This window comes from Lipophrys pholis, assembly GCF_963383615.2.
Source record: "Lipophrys pholis genome assembly, chromosome: 3".
Taxonomy (NCBI): domain Eukaryota; kingdom Metazoa; phylum Chordata; class Actinopteri; order Blenniiformes; family Blenniidae; genus Lipophrys; species Lipophrys pholis.
In genome coordinates this window covers 11,897,251-11,914,587 of record NC_137627.1, presented here as the reverse complement: position 1 = coordinate 11,914,587, position 17,337 = coordinate 11,897,251, and the positions used below count along the sequence as shown (strand labels likewise).

General features: G+C 41.8%; 1 protein-coding gene across 1 annotated transcript in view; it reads left to right on the top strand.

The window, feature by feature from the left end:
- Positions 1–16,060, top strand: part of LOC308107378 (ventricular zone-expressed PH domain-containing protein-like) — a gene marked incomplete at its 5' end in the record, with an annotated part of 42,106 nt that extends 26,046 nt beyond the window's left edge. The window contains 4 exons of the mRNA XM_080459699.1: positions 1,038–1,155; positions 12,321–12,457; positions 15,386–15,439; positions 15,679–16,060. Of these exons, the coding sequence (XP_080315825.1) occupies positions 1,038–1,155; positions 12,321–12,457; positions 15,386–15,439; positions 15,679–15,861 (492 nt within the window). The 3' untranslated portion in view covers positions 15,862–16,060. The remainder of the gene's footprint in view (positions 1–1,037; positions 1,156–12,320; positions 12,458–15,385; positions 15,440–15,678) is intronic.
- Between the last annotated feature and the right edge of the window lie 1,277 nt (positions 16,061–17,337).

Sequence of the window (17,337 nt, the reverse complement as noted above, 5' to 3'; positions counted from 1 at the left end):
AGAAAACTGTTCTTTTGACATAAAGACTAATGACAGTAATCCATCATCTCCTCGTTTTTCCTCCATACCGACATGAGATAAATATGCATTATCTCAAGGGTTTAAGTGTCACCGGAGTGTGTTTGTGTGTATTTAAGAAGTATAACTCTTGCCATGTGCAGGAGGTCTTTAGGGATTTCTAATGGGGGGGTCAAGATTTCCACTGCTTTCTGTTATGACACTGCTGTTTTCAGTGTGCAGCAGTCCATGCTGGCAATGTGAAGCTTTCAAGAAGCTATACCTCCTAATCTTGATTCACGGTTTCCACATCCACGCATGCTCAGTATCACAAAGTGATGCAACATCGAGAAAGGCATATAAGCCTCCCCCGGATATTTCTTTGCTGTAAAAGTCCTGTGCAGTGGACCTGATACATGTAGACTGGCCTGCGAAGCTCAACACATGGCTGAAGTCTGCCTCCAAGGCAACATGGGATGTGTTTGCATTCCTCTGTCAGCTCTTTCAGTGAGCAAATCTTGAAGGAAAATTTCCCCCGTGTGCAGCTCATTAAGCAACAAGATATTCACTGCAATGTTACAGCTTATTTTTTTCTCATATAAGTGCTGTGCATTTGGTTTGGTTACAAATTCTGGCCTTCATTGGGAGCGGACAGACGACTTGTTTTATGGATAAAACTATAAGATTAGCTCTCGTGGTAAACCATAAGTGGAAAAGTGATCATTACCCTGCACAGTGGTGCTCAGTTCCCAACTACCCTCCAAGAGCAAATAGACTTGTGCTTTTTTAAGTGGAAGCCAAACACGGATCAGAATAGTGTCATCTATCTTTTGTCAAGATATGTGAGGAAGTATGACAAGGGATTATGAGTAAATATGAGACAAGAGCATGTGTGGCATATACCTGCTGAGCCTCCGATGGCAGGCGTCTTTACTTCCCCACCTGGATCCAAGGTCACAGTGTTTGAATGCTGCCCATAAAATCCAAAATGGTGTGTTGTGTGTTGTGAGAGGTAACTTCATGTTTCCCTCTGTTTCCAGGACCTGGACAACCTCCAGATCCAGCTGGAGGAGGTGCGCTTCTTTGACCTGTTTGGATACAGTGAGGAAGAAGGAGGCTGGCTCTGCTTCATGTGCAACAACCCTGAGAAAGCCACCGGTAAACACACACACACAAACACACACACACACACACACACACACACACACACACACACACACACACACACACACACACACACACACACACACACACACACACAGAGGAGACATGGGTGTAATGGAGGGATGAAGTGGCATTATCTAAAAATTGCTGCCTCATGCTTTCACAAATAACTCAATATACATCGGTGCTCGTTCTTATCAGCCACCATCAAATTACTCACTTAATCCCACCGTGGTTTTCCCTCAATTGCTGCTTGAACCATTTTCTTCTCTAAACAAAGCGGTAAAGATGAACGTCCAAGATTGGGTTCTTACGTGTTGTCGTCTCACCACCTCTCTGGGATGCTTCTTGGGGAATTTTCGCTTGATATGCCTTCAAGGGAAATAATCTTTTCCCAGAACAAATTCAAGTGGAGCAAAGAGCAGCTCTTAGTAGACTGCTTCCAGCCTGAGTTTAGTGTTGTGAAGGGTCACTGGAAGTCACTGCCATTATGGCTCAGTCAGGATTAGATTACTTTCAACCCTCGCTGGAGTGAGATTTGGAGTAAAGACCAAAACCCAAATTCACATTCATTTCACTGTTATTGCTCATATTGCGCCAGAAATCCTCAGTTATATGACTTTTGTCTTATTTTTTTTTAGTTCAACTCTAGATTGTTGATACAGTTCTATTCAATCACGGACGTTCTATACTACTTAGTCCGGCTTAAGCTTGAACATAGTAGAGCTGATCCCAGCTAACATTACATCTAAAATTAAAGTTACACTCCAGACTGGTCATAGTCCTTCACAGGGCAAACACAAAGAAAAAGACAATCACACACACTCTCATTCATACTTACATTCAGTTTAGCAACACTGGTTCTCCTGATACACTGTAAGAGAAAACCGTAGTAACTTTAGAAAGCCGACGTACGCACCGTGGGCAAGAAATATCCCAAGCCTGGAATCAAACCTAGAATAATCTTGTTGTGAGGCGAAGTTGCAAACCACTAAACCATCTGCCCCTGGAATCTGGGATTTCCCACTGATGAGAAATCAATCAGGCTTTCAGGAAGTTCAAGACGAGCCAAACATGTTTCTCTTTATTGTTGCTTTTCCAGTCCGACTAAAGGCAATAAACAGTGCGTAGCTGAGTAAATATACATGTAGAGTAGTAAATATCAGTCGTTAAGATGTAGACTTAACGACATTTGAGCAGTTATATAACACGTTTGATGTTAGGTACAGATGTGCTATGATGAGGAAGCTTAGAGGGGAAAGCGAACGTAGAAGGGAAAAAAAAAAGGGAAAAAATAAAAACAACCTGGCTTCGGATGAAGAAGAAAGTGAAATGTCACTAACAAGCAGCTTTTAAAAGCTCCTCTCCGTACACGGACAAGCTGTGTCCAGACTCTGGTGTTTGATGACGGGTAATGAGAAGTCAGCAGGTATTTCCCAGAAAGTTAAAGCCGGGAGCAGGAGGATGTTTGTTGGTGGAAGGAAACAGGCACGCGGGGTGCAGTTAAAGTTTAGTGTGCGCATATGTGTGTCTTTATATTTATATTTATTTGCTCTGGAGCGAGAGAAGTTCAAATCCCAATTATTACCTCACCGGTGATTACCAGACGTCTATTTAACAATCAAAGGAATTACAAACGATTGAACATTTGCACAACGGATAACAATCGGTTTAAGATATTTTTAAGCCATTATCGGTGGCAGCTATGTCTGTATGTTTGCCCACGCTTCATGTTGATTAGCATGCTCCCGCTACCAGGGTCAGTGGAAATGTCAACAGCGTTGGCTGCATACTTATGTGACAAATCGTGCACATGCACAAATGTGTGGGGCGACAAGAAAACTGCAAACTAAGCTCAAAAGAGGAGCTTTGTATCTGGATAAAACTGGTGATGATGCCTAGTGTAGCGTAGCTGCTGGACACGTCGGACCTCATTTACTAAGATTGTGCATAAGGCTTACAAAATGACATGCTTATACAAATAGATTGCACGTTCACTATGCATGCATTTTGCAGGTGAGTTACTAAGAATAGCACCACGAGTGTTCATATAAGGGTTTTACACGCTTTAGAGCAGGGGTGTCAAACTCGGACCTTGGAGGGCCGCTGCCCTGCATGTCGCCTTTGTTTACGTATCATTTTCTCTTTTCCACCGAAGCATTGAGAAAATGGTTTTAATTTATTTGGATCGATATATTATTTGTGTATTTTTGAACTTTCATCAGAAGTGCTGCCATGTTTGGTAATATCAAATTTGCATCTGGTTGCTGTCACAACTCAAGACCCTCCCAGTGAAAATCTTTCCGGTTAAAGGTGTCCGGATGCCGTTGTCCCACTAGGAAGTGGAACGTTTTCCACCTCCCAGTTACACCTTCAGCAAATACTTTCTAGACGCGTCAATATCACTGGCAATTCCACCCTGCTATTGTGACAGAAGGCCACTGCATGGAAAAACCTCTCCCCGTCTAAATCTATGCCAGTTCAACCAAAGAAACGATTCAGGAGAACCAGAGTCAAATAAAAACCTCTTTAAGGGGGGATGTTTTAGCCTCCTCGACCTAAACTGAGCTGTCAGTTCTCCCTACGTGTCGGTGTAAGCTGCTCTCTTACTGCACCTGTTTTGTGTCTTCCTGTTTTATTTTGGTGCTCACGGGTCTCATGGAGATCAATGCTCACGTTCCTTCGCTGTCTGCTTTCCCTCTGTGCGTCTCATTAGTGTATATGAGACTAGTGTATGTAAACCCAGACTGGGCTGCGTTCACAAGACAAGAGCCTTTCAGCTCAAATCTCTGCTTCATAACTTCCTTTCAAATACTCTTCACTCCTCAAACTAACCAGCGCTTTGAGAACAAAGTGCTTGTTGGATGCTTGCGTCATATTCTTTGTAGGATATGACGGATTTTACAAGGAGCCACTGAAGAGAACCCAACATGAGGAGAATCTGATCTGTCCTGCTGGTTCCTGTCAGTGATGTGATGGTAACATTGTCAATGCAGCCTTTTGTAAAGCGCCGTTGGCCCGCCCTCATAATAAGGAATTTTCATTGTATGGTCTCTAAGTACCAAATGCATGAACCAGGTTTTCAGCTCCACTTTGAGCCTGGATGCTCCAGATTGTTGAACTATCACACAGATCTGCTCATGTTTACACTGTTTCCATTCTGGTTGTATTCTGGAAATGTTCAGTGTGAGCACATGAGCTGCATCTCAGAGGATTAGTCATACAGTGTGAGTTAAAGTTAAAAAGAATGGCTCAAATCATGGACGTATTTATTATAAACTTTATAAACACCCCGCCCACAGCATGATGCACAGAAACATTAAAATCGGCATTTAAAAGCAGCATAGTGCACATTTCCTGAAACAATGGACAGGTAGCAGATGAGAACTTGTCAAAACTCGATTTGCACGTCAGAAGAAACTATAATAAGACACTTCGTTTAGAAAGGAATAGTCTTTCTTTCTAAATCCAAACTCAGGAAATTGTTGCACTGATGCCTTACTGTGTTTTCATTGGGGCATACGCAGCATTATAACACATTTCCTCGAACTCTGAATCTCCTTGACCTAAAAAGGCAAACTTCTCTAATGGAACAGTTTAGATAACATCTTTTTTCAGTGGTTTCACTGTTATACTGTACGTCAGAGTTTCAATAAACCACTCCTGATGGTAAAGTCAATGTGAATGTTTGAGTGTGTCTCCGTCAACTTAAAGCTGCTTCCCCGTGTTCTGCATTTGTTTTGTTATCCTGCCATCACCCCTCATTAAACTTTTGTCTCATACTGTGTTTATTGCTTCTGTCAAGAGCATTGCAGACCAGAGTAATCCTCTGGGATTATTAGTGGCTTAAATACAAATCAAACACATCTTTGACCCCACCCCCCCACCCCTCAAAGTCTTAGTCTCCGGTTAAAATCTCCTCTGATGCAGTCACATGTTAAGTTGTGTCCAGATTAGAAGGCAAAAAAATTAGCAAGCTTGGGCACATTTGTTACGTTACTGCGATTGCTGACTGATGTGGACGGTTCTCTGCTCTCTTTTACCCTTTAGAATCATGGAAAGCTGAGTCACTAACAGCATGAAACATGTCACTGAAATTAAACTGTAGTGCCTCAGCTCCTATAATAGTAGTGCAATTATTACAACCTAGGTGATAAATAACATTTCAGATAATGGCTTTCTGCTGCTTTATGCCACAGACATAATCTATACAACAAAAGAAAGCAGAAGCTCCACAGATAGTGAGACTATCAGGGTATATTATTTATTTCATTTAAAAAAGGCTCAGGTTTCATATGATTCGATAAAACCTGTGTTCATTCTGATATGTTGTTATTTCAAAATATGGATTTTCTAAATGTGTATTCTGAGAGCTACACGTTATAATTACTCAATAAATTGGGTGGAATTGATATTTACACATTGATCTAAGGACGCCTGCCACTGTGAATAAATAGTTCAGGAACAGAAATTACTTTGTTCAAAAATTTCTTTCAATGTCTTCTTTGACATTTTTTACACTTTGCCAAGTCAACCTGCGGGCTGAACTGTATCACCTGGTGGGCCAGTTCTAGTCCATCAGCCCTGCGATGGACAACCATGATTTAGATGGAGTCTGACCCTGAGCCGAGTACACTTCTTCATTTTCACATTTGTTCATGTCATTGAAGCACACACACACACACACACACACACACACACACACACACACACACACACACACACACACACACACACACACACACACACACACACACACACACACACACACACACTCCAGCCCATCCAGTATAAACAGCACTCAAGCCAAATGACTTTCTTCCAGCTCTGCTGCTCAGAACAAACCATTAAAGTCACTTAAAGAGCTGAATGAGTGTAAGAATTGGATACGAGCTTTCAGATTCGTATCAGCCTCTCTTCATTAGAGGGGGATTTAGAGGAAGTATGATAGAGTTTTCCCTCTAACATTGTGTTTGTAAAGTATCTGTGTCCTTTCAGGCTTGGATAGGACTCCTGCTCCTCTGGCACAAGGTGAGATGTGGACAGTTTTATTAGAACAGACAGTTTCAAATAAATAAGAAAGGCTGGTTCAAATAGAAACCACAGAATTTAAGTGAAAAGATATGTTTGAAAACTTTTAAGCTCACAAACAGTACCTCTAACATCTACTCTGGGGCACAGCTCAGTGATGTGATGACCAACGTGATCGTTGCATTAAACTTCAAAATCCGGATTTAACATCCAACCTGTTAAAGCGCACATGTTTCTCTGGTTGTGTGAGGAGGTGGGATCTGGACACATAACAGTTTTTTTCACAGTGAGTCCCATTTGGTTTTTCAAAGGTAATGTTAATTTATTTTATTTGCACAGAGAAGCCATTTTTATAACATTTTGAAAGCACTGAATGTTGAAAATGTTATTGTTTGCAATGCAAAACTTCTAAGACAGGATGTACTTTCGAAGATTTAAATGTTGGTGTGATTTTATTTTTTTTTGACTTGATGTGAATTGTTTATGTTTAAGTTTGGACTTTGTATTAAACATGGAGTGAAAATGTGTGGGTACGTCAGGATAGTAGACCCTGGAAATGTAGGTTTTTCTAAAAGGTGGAGCCTGGTAGGAAATGTTTGGGAGCCTCTGCCTTAATCTAACTCCAAACGTGTTTCCATATAAAAGCGTCATGATTTTTTATAACACAGACTTTCATCAAGAAGGAAAGTCCTCATAGTGTGAATGTATAGACACAGTTTAGACCGTACTACAGTAATAAGCCTTTAAACCTCATCTCGGTACACTGAACAACCAAAATATCTTCTTGCACTTCAGTGAATGTGATGATATTTGCTATAGAAATCGAGATGACCCGACAAACACAGACCTGGATTTACAGTATTTATTGTTACTTGAATGTCATTTGCCTGCAACAGTTTTCCTTGAGCTGCATATAGAAACATTCCTCTGTGTTTGATTAGTGATGCCTCTCTGACCTTTATTACCCCGAGCCTGATATTTCTGCCAGTCAGACAGTTATGGGTTGAACAGACAGCTTTCAGCACTGCTACGTGGCATGACAGACGGGGAGACGGCTTTGTTTTAATTGAAAATATTAAACAGCAGATAACCATGTATTATTTGGTACAGTGAGCAAAATATCAGAGTTTGGTGCATCGTTAAAATTTTGGACCTATACACATGGACACATCAGTTTTCTGGCAGCAGCTTATTCCTGAATCATATACTTGATTATTTTGTGGCTGTTTTAGCTTTCACGGCTATTATGTCGTCGGCTGAAAATGAAACCAGTGACCCAAACATTTGGAACGTACTCAGGCTTCCTGAGTCACTCCAGCAGTCAGATTTAACGTAACGTATTTTGGAGTAATATCAATAAAAGCTTTGCAGTTTTGTGGATGATGTGAGCCTCCATATGAGAACAGACAGGATGGCTTGAACTTGTAAAACTGGACCATTTTTCTGTTTTGCAGAAAACAAACGCATATTGTTTCCTTCCTGAAGGGATTTACAGGAACGCTGTCCCTATTTTTTACGTGGAAAATAACAAAAACTCCTTACAGTGCACTTACAGCTCTGTAATGCTGTGGTTGTCTTGATCTGTAACGTACGATACTGGCCCTGATCCGCTCACACAATCAAATAGCACCGAGTTTCAGATTATTTATGACTTTGTGAAACATGTGAACTTGTTCACGAGAATGAAAAGAGCCGTAAAGCGAGCCCACGGCTCGTAGTGAGGGCCAGAAAGAAGAAGGGGGAAAAAAGACCTCTTCTGGAAACACGCCGTTCCATCTGAACGCTGTCCAGCTGCACCCAGTACATGAGGTCAGGTTACAGTAAATGACAGGACTGACTCATCTCATCTCCCTCAAACAAATATAACAAAAAGAAAAAAAAGAGAAATTTAGATTTGAAGCATCTCAGTGTTACGTGACCCATTTTCCTCCCCCTTCTTTTATTATAAATACAGCAGTTTGCAGATTATTCGGACGTGTACTGTTCATATTACAAGCTACGTCCCGCCAACATTTCACTTTATAACGCTTTATATTGCTGTTCCATAATGAAAACTTGCTGACTTGGCCTTAGTGACTCAGGTTGTATGCAGACGTGCAAAGAGGCGGGCCTCATGTTTTAATGGAGGAGGAGGAAAGAGGGAAAGGTGAAAGTGTTTTCCACGGTGAAGGCCAGCGTGGAGCCAGTGGTTACTGAAACTTTTCAATACTTTGTTATACTGCTGAGTTTAACTGCAGGAATGTCTTTGAAGAGTGCGTTAATGAGAGGACGCGCGCATGTGTGTGTAATAAGTGTGCACATGCCAGGTTCAGCGAGCCTCCTTTTTGGTTTTCCGAACCGTGAAAGGTGACAGCGTGCCATCTCCTAATGGCCATAGTCGCCACCGAGGATGGGTAAAGCAGGAGAAATAAGAGAAAAGAAAATTGAAAATAGCCTCGGTGAACTCCGTGCTCTCAAACGTTTTATTATACCGTAGCTATCCTACATATCATGTCCCTCCATGTGGATTTGCTGACGCTGAAAAATTGGAAAACCCCAAGTAAAACTCGTTCAGTAAAGACACCCTGGACAGAAATACTCACTTTCAGGAATTATTTTGCAAATCCTGGAGACTTGTTGGCTAAAGAGAGACACATCCATCATCTGGTGATGGGATGGCGTTACGTCAGAAGGAGTTTTGAGGTGAGGGGATTTTGCACTGTAGTTCATTTCCATTTATAGTCATTACTGTCAAGCAGGGTCAATCAAGGAGCAGGCAGGTAACGTGTTTGTAACCACTGGTTTTGGTATTTAACAGTTTAGTGGTATTTAACAATGTCAGGCGTTTAACTATTATGTAAGCCAATAGTTGAATGTGAATGACCATGTAAAGCATGTTGAGAGAAAATCCTCTATTCAAGTAAAGTAAATTTATCTCCCACCATTCCTACCTTGATGTTGCCGACTTGCAGTGACACACGCTTGCACTCACGCACAGTAAAAACCAAGTAAATTGGCAAGCCCTGCTCTAAAAGCATGTGTCCTTTTTTAAAAAAATATTTTTATACCTGAGGGTGAAATCTGACAGGAGCAGCTGTTTCTGGTAATGATTTGGGTTGGACGGTTGACTCCTGTCACAGTTTCGAAATTCTTGTCACTCCAACAATGTTGTAAATTAAGATCAAGCACCGCTGTGGGATTTCTTTTTTTACTATTAAAATGTGTCTTAAGTGTGAAGTGTGACCACGCGTGTGACCCTGTGGACCGATACACACATAACAAAAGTAAAAATGGGTCAATAAACTGCATGCAAAAAAACGGGTGGTGGCCAAAAATATTGTGTGTTTTGATTAACCAGATGTCCTTATCGTTTGCTCATGGTTTCCTGTGTGTTTTTCGGCCGCTGTCTTTGCCTGACGTCGGTGTGTCTTTATTGAGAGGTTGTGAACCGGCGCAGTTGCCCGAGGCTTACAACAAATCAAGGGATCACTTTCCAGGTGTAGACTTCAAAGCGGAGTGACCGGGCACAAGGATTTACGAAGCTTTAAAACGTGAAATATTTTCTGAATGATGAAAAGCTGCTTCCATACTGGGATGGCTTCTCCGCTCTGTTCCCTCTCAGAAATGTAGATGGTTTTACAGGACCGACACGTTGCGGCACAGAAATGCAGCGTTGCGAGAGTACAGGTGGGGGACTTTCATTTCTCGTCACAGTAGCGAGGACAATATATGTAACGTTGTCTGGGTATTGTTGGCGTTATTCTCTCAAAGTCCCCAGTGAGATTTATGACGCAGGAAAGTTCTGATGTAACTCAGTTATAAAATGAAGCTAACTTATCCCCAGACGACACAGTGTTTGACTGTCCACTCCTTTAATTTTGTCTCTGAGGACTTTTTCATTCCTCTATGTCTTCCTGTCGTCATATTTACCGCGGCCACTAGAGGTTGCAGTTTCCAGATATGTAGCATTTTTAATATAAAACCTGTAAACCTCCATTCACAAGCCCCCTGCTCTAAAATCTCAGCCACTATTTAAAAACAGATGAAATTGCCAGTTGTTTTCCAGTGGCCATACGTAAGAGCTATGGTTCTTTATACGTCACAAATGAGTAATTTTTAGACTTTTTAATCACATGTTTTGATGTGATTTGCCTTCACCATATGTTCGCCTGCAAATTATGTTCTGACATTGTATTTAGTGCTTTGGCTGTATTTGGTACGTATTTTCACAAAGCTGCTCTTCTCTTGTATTTTCAGCAAATTTGGCCTGGTAGGATGTTCTTACCAAATTTCTCTTAACAAATTAAGTAGTTTTCTTTCTTTCATTTTGTTTCTTCATTCATGAAATGTTGAACAATACACAAAAACCCCCTCAAAATTATTTCCCTAAAGCAGGAATCGGTGATTGTGTAGAGCATATTTACTATTGCGTAATGCTTTGGACTAACTTTTATTATTGTTACCATTTCAACAAAGATTCTGTTTTGAATAAATTCACTGTATAATCTTTAAAGTGTCAAAACACACAATCAGGAGATTTCACACCATCAAGTAAAATCTTTAAAATGCTGTCAAATGTGGTTTGACTGGTTACAAGAAACAAACAATATTTCATTTACAGTAATGTGAACCAGGAAAGCAGCCAAGGAGAGGCTCTTTCTTCTCTGTGTTCTCCTGATAAATGTGTTTGATGACCTTTAACAGTTTGTTTTGTTTGGTCATGGGTGCCTCTGAATCATCTCTGCAGCATGCACACCCACATTTAGGCACAAACTGATAGGACTGCAGTAATCTCTTAACAGCTTGACTCAGCGATGTGGATACAAAGACTTACTCTGTTTGATCGTCCACGTCTGAAGTTCAGGTTTACTGAGTTCCAACGTGAGCACGCCAAAAAACATCTAACCTTGAGTTAATAGTCCTCGCAGAGAGTGTACAGTCATTGTTACTGCAGTCTTACACATGGAAAATTGATGTGTGAATCCTCTCTGAGGCGACCTAAACCGTACTCTGAGACCAATCCGACCTCCACTTTGTTTTCCCTGTAATCTTGACTTAACAACTCATTGGGATTCATTGTGAATGAATAAGTTCACATTTGTTTTTGATCGCACAATGTCATGCAAAAGCAGCTCCAAAGTGCATAAATAAAAACAAAGGAAATAAAGTGCTCAACCAAACTTTATAGGGGTGTTTAGCTGGTTGATGATGTAAGTCTTTGATTGGCGGGGTGGCTCTGTCGTGCTTTTGGTGCAAAATGTGTGTCAGCGCAATGCAACTTTGGTTATTTGAGGAAGACATGAGCTGGAGGGCTCACCACATACGCGCATTCACTGACGTGTATAAACGCACGTTGACGTCTTTTTCCGCCAGCTTTTATATGACATACATACATACATACATACATACAGACAGACAGACAGACAGACAGACATACATACATGTATAAGTTAAAGACAGTAGTCCTGCTGAAAATGAACAAGAGAATATAATTCTCTCAACCTAAAAGCTTCACAATAAGTAAAATAATTTTATTATTGTGTTGTATCTATGTTATATCAATGACTCGTCCTTAAATTGAAGGTATTTACTTTTTCCGCTTCCAGTAGAAAAGCTTCCGTTGGTTTAACTGTCTCTCCCCACGTTTCAAGTTAATAACCTCCTTCTCTGTACCAACAGCAAGTCCAGTGCTACTGAAACACAAATGGAATCTGGAGATTTCTCACTTCCTTTTACTTTCTACCTGGAAAACATAAATACACAAAGTACAACACCACCCTGGCAAATCCAGACTTGTATGCACTCAACAGGAGTCCATCGAAACCGACACACATGTGAAGCAGTCAACTAAAAAGAATGGACCATAAAACTGTCAAATTAAATAAAAATCAAGTGACAGAGCACGGCGGGTGGTTGAGATTGTGACACATAATGTTTTCAGCCTGCGAACAGACAGCTATTGTTTTTCATTACTCTGCTCCTTGAGGATCGGACTCAAGCTACCCGGGAGGCCATTAGGTTCCTTGTTACTTTGAGGGTATACTTTAACATTTTGCGGAGTTCTTATTAAGCAAAACAAAAAAGAATCAAACTAATTTATTTGAACTTGTTCTCTCGTTCTCTTCTGCTGTGTTTGTGTGACTCTTTAGTGGTGAACCAGGAGGGGCAGCCTCTGATCGAAGGCAAGCTGAAGGAGAAGCAGGTCCGCTGGAAGTTCATTAAGCGCTGGAGAACCCGTTACTTCACCTTGGCGGGAAACCAACTCCTCTTCCGGAGAGGCAAATCAGTACGTAGGAGGCCAACATGAAGCCTCCTCATCACACAAACACGATTATACAGGCGCACGTCGTCCATCACCTCTGACTCAGACAAATCTGCACTTCTGTGTCCAAGTTCTGCGTCATTCAAATCACAACGAAACTCTGCTGGAATCCGTGGAAACCCTGTGTTGTCGTACGATCAGCGCTCCCTTGCGAGAATCTGCTGAATCCAACCGGAGCAAATTCTGGCCGCGGTCGCCCAAGGCCAAAGCATGACGCTGCAACGACAACATGAGTCACTCCCACCCGCCATTACTCAAAGCAGATATTACGCACTAGTAGCAAACGACGTCTTATTTTGGCGAAGGTGATTTTATGTCCCTTCCGGACTGCATCAGTACAGTTTTTCCTTTAACTGTTCTACTTGCTGGTTACTCACCAGAAAGGCTGAACAAAGTCTTATCTCACAAAATATTAAAAAAAAAAAAAAAAAAAAAAACAAACAAAGTAGCATATTGGAGAATCGGTTGTCACCGTGGTTCTGAAGAAGTCTCTACGTCGAGCAAATTAGAGCTGTTTCTTGACAGTTTAAACTCCTATAATTAGGATTAATGTGGCAGCAAACAGCAGATTGATCATGCTCCAGGTCTTTTAACCACGTCATGTATACACAGTGAGCTCTCCAAAACTAAAAAAAGACAAACGTGTGGTAGAGATGCAGAAATAGTGGAGAGGGCGCTTTTTTTTTTTTTAAGAACTCCAAACAATAGTCTTTGTGTTGCGATCCAGATGGTAATGGACTCTGCTGCAGCCACAGATTGGGAAGGTTTAGTGTCTTTGTTCTCCAAGCTCTGTCTATCTCTGCCAACAGTGCTCTGGAAGTGGTTGGTATGTTGTGAAAGACCTTTTCTTTTTTCTTTTTTTCCCTACTGGGTAGACGATTATGAGCCAAACATGTTTTGTTTGCATCAGACTGAACGGGGAAAAAGCTTCAACTCTGGATCAGCTCAAATGTTTCTCTCTGATCAATAAAACATAGCAACAAAACAAAGCAGATTTACGTCTATATTGTGGTTTCTATCGACACGCTCAAGTGAGCGCCACGAAACTACATTCAGGCCTCAACTTCTCTTTGGCGAACGTTCATGTTGAAATTCAGAGAGATGGATGAAGCTCCTGAGTGTCTAATAATAATGGAGTGTTAAATCTGTTTGCATTTTTCACTACAATAGCTGGTTTATATGGCCATAATTACATTTTTCTGAAATGCTTTAAAAAAACTGAAGTGGACTGGGTAACTGGGTTGTATTTGTGGGAACTCTGTGCCCTCCATGTTTCAGTTGTCTTCCTGTTCGAGCACCACTGATCCAAATGAATGGATCAAAATATTCAAAGCAGTGCTTCCCCATGATTAATATTTAGAACCACCGATCATGTAAACATCTCAGTCCCTTTATTTAAAAATTTTTTTTTGCCATCTACTGGAGTACTTCACAATCATCGTTTGTTTAATGTTACTGCTGCTCCAATCTGCTGAATATCAATTTTCTGGCCTTCAGGGAAGGTTTTGGTTCCCATTTATTTCACTGTTAAGACACCTGAAACCCGTTTGTTTTGTATAATCTATTATGGTGAAAAATGCTGGGTCATGGTTGTTTATGGAGGACTGTAACCTCTGGAATGGGGGTCGTTACAAGCTGATTTGTCAGTGGATGTGAGCAAAAGTGACAGTAAAGCTAAACACGCATATCGTGGAAAACGAGAAGAAATGTTTCTGGGTGAGGAGCCAGAGATGATCATACTGCTGTGAAAGTCTTTGCCAATAAGAAAATAAATTATAAATCATAAAACCTTTCTCATTAATCAGAATGAAAAGTAAAACTGCACAACAGTCAATGGGACTGTTGTCTCGAAAAGTGTAGGCAGCGCCTTAAAACATGGTGCATTAATAAGGAACTGGGAAGCTGTTTCAATAAGGAAAATACAAATGTCCTGAACGCTGTCATACTGTAATCTTCCTAAAACAAAAGTAGAACGCTTCAACAAACTCAGAGGATGAAACTTCAGCTGTCAAGGCAGCATGAGAATTGTTTTAATGATGTACTCACTGATAGACCTTATCACAGATTCCGTAGTGTACAAACTACTGAAAACATCAATATTTCCAAATGCATGCATGTTTCAATTTTTATATTTCCGACTTGTTCGGTGGCACTCAGACGGTTAATGAAACTAAACAAGTGAGAGTTTCCCTCCTTGTAACTTCCAAAAGTCCGAGCCTCATGAAAAAGCGTCAGAAGGACAAACAGACAACCGTGTGTTTGTTTCCTGCAGGTTTCAGGGACGTGACATTGACATAAACTTTTTGAACAAATACTTTAACTTAAAATATAAGTATTACTTGCTTCATCCTACCGTAACATTAAAACCACGGATTGGAATCATTCACGTCACGAGGACTTGCTTTTGGCCTCATGGGGAGGACACGTCCTCACAATGCGGTATAGGTCCCCTACGATGTCAGCAATACGTGGGTGACACTCACACACACACACACACACACACACACACACACACACACACACACACACACACACACACACACACACACACACACACACACAAGGACATGGACATTTGCCATGGCCCTTTCAGCTGCCTTTGTTTATGTGGTTCAAACCATATTAGCAATGGGGCAAGAGGATAAAGCAGAGCGACAGTTTGCACATAACTGCAGCTCCCCGCTCTCACAAAGACACCGATTCAGATAGATTCAGACCCACACAAAACTGATTTCATTTCCTGCTCTGGAGAACCAACAATAGAGGGTAATTGTTCGTCCCATAAATGGTTGGTTCGGCGGCGGCACATACTTGGCCACCACTAAGAAAGAAAACTGTGCTTAAGTTAAGATGCTCATACTGTGCTTTGGTCATTGTTGTTCCTCTCCACAGAAAGACGAGCTGGACGATATCCCGATCGAGCTGAGTAAGGTGCAAAGTGTCAAGGTGAATGTCATCTTACCTTAAAGCACCTCTGTTGAGTTCGTTGTCACTTAACATTGTGTCCGTGAAAGAGATCTGTGTGACAGTAACTGAAAAAGACCTGGGATGCTGTAAAGTTAGAGAGGAGGCTACATGAGGGCATAAATCTTCAACCTGACAGCAGCAGCGGGAGACACACCTTTAAATCTGAGTTCATCGTCCTCTCTCCTGCTGTCCGATGTTTTGTATTGTTTTTCTCGCAGGTCGTAGCCAAGAAGCGTCGGGATCGGGGTTTGCCGCGAGCCTTCGAGATCTTCACCGACAGTAAGACCTACGTGCTGAAAGCTCAGGACGAGAAACACGCTGAGGAGTGGCTGCAGTGCATCAACGTGGCCGTGGCTCAGGCCAGAGAGCGGGAGAACCGGGAGGCGACCACCTACCTTTGAAAGCGGCTCGCAAGTCAACGTTCAGCCAGATCGACATTCATCCTCGCTGACAAACGCCCGGGTTGACGAGAAGAGAAACTATCGCAGTAGGTCGCCGTGAGGAGCGAAACTGATCCATTAAAACACACGACACACACTGCCAGCAGCGTCTCGGTGGCACCTGTATCCAGTCGTTTCTATTTTCTGTCTTAACGATATCAAAATACCACAAAAAAAACTTGTTATGCAATATTTTTACAATCAACCAGCTATTTAAAAGAAAAAACAATGTTACATGATAACCTGCTTCCACATGAGACGTCTCCTTCTGTGCATCATAACTGAATCTTACAGAACAAAAGTGTTAAGAGATTGAAGCTGATGTCCTCCTGTAACTGGACCAAACTACATTCCTTTACTGAAGACCAACCGAAACCAGTATCTGCAGACACTTTCATGTTTTCAGCCCAGAGTAGCATTTAGCAATAATCCAAGTACAGACCTCAACAGGACTCGTAGCAATAATGGGACTGAAGAGGAGGCTAATGGACAGCAGATGGGAAGAAGGACATTGAAAACTCAAGTTTTGTCTGTGTGTGTGTGTGTGTGTGTGTGTGTGTGTGTGTGTGTGTGTGTGTGTGTGTGTGTGTGTGTGTGTGTGTGTGTGTGTGTGTGTGTGTGTGTGTGTGTGTGTGTGTGTGTGTGTGTGTGTGTGTGTGTGTGAGAGAGAGAGAGAGAAAGAGATCAAATTCACTGAGTTAAAGGGAATAGGTCATCACTTATTGCCAGGAGGTGGCACCACAACATTTTCAACATGCGCATGTGGAGTTGGACGTCGAAGTCGATGCGACATTCAGAAGATTGCTAGAAAACTTTTAATGAACCTAAATGAGTGGAGTTCAGGGCTGCGAACCGCTGACTAACGTGTTTTTGCTGAGGGGTCTGCAGATTAAATCCCACCGGATTAGGCCCCGTTTACACAACAACGTTGCGAGTGAAAACACATTGTTTTCGGTTCCGTTTCAGAAAAGTTTCACGTTTCCATGGCAACGTTTGTCCGTCTACACGGGAACGCTGAAAACGACGTCGTTTTCTTGCTGCGCCACTAGCGGGTGGTGTTGTTTGTTTTTGTAAACCACACGCATGCGCGCAGAGAACAATACGCTCCAAACATCAACAATGCCGAGGTCACAGCCGATCGTTTGGACCGACTCCTCTGCGGGATAGAGTGAGCGTCTTAACCGGTGGGGAGGAGAAGGAGGGGTTTGAAGCAGAACAATTGAACGGTTGAGTTTTAGCAGTAGCAGACCGTTGACCATGGTTCCCAGGAAGAGAAGGCCTTGCTACAGAAGGGAGTGAGGGAATCTTTGCTAGTTGAAAGCCAGCGGGAAAAGGGAGTGAACCAAGGGTTGCTAGCTTAAAGCCAGGAAGGTAGGGAGCCTATGATGATCAAATATAATGAGTATAAGGCCAAGATATCATTTTACCACGACACTC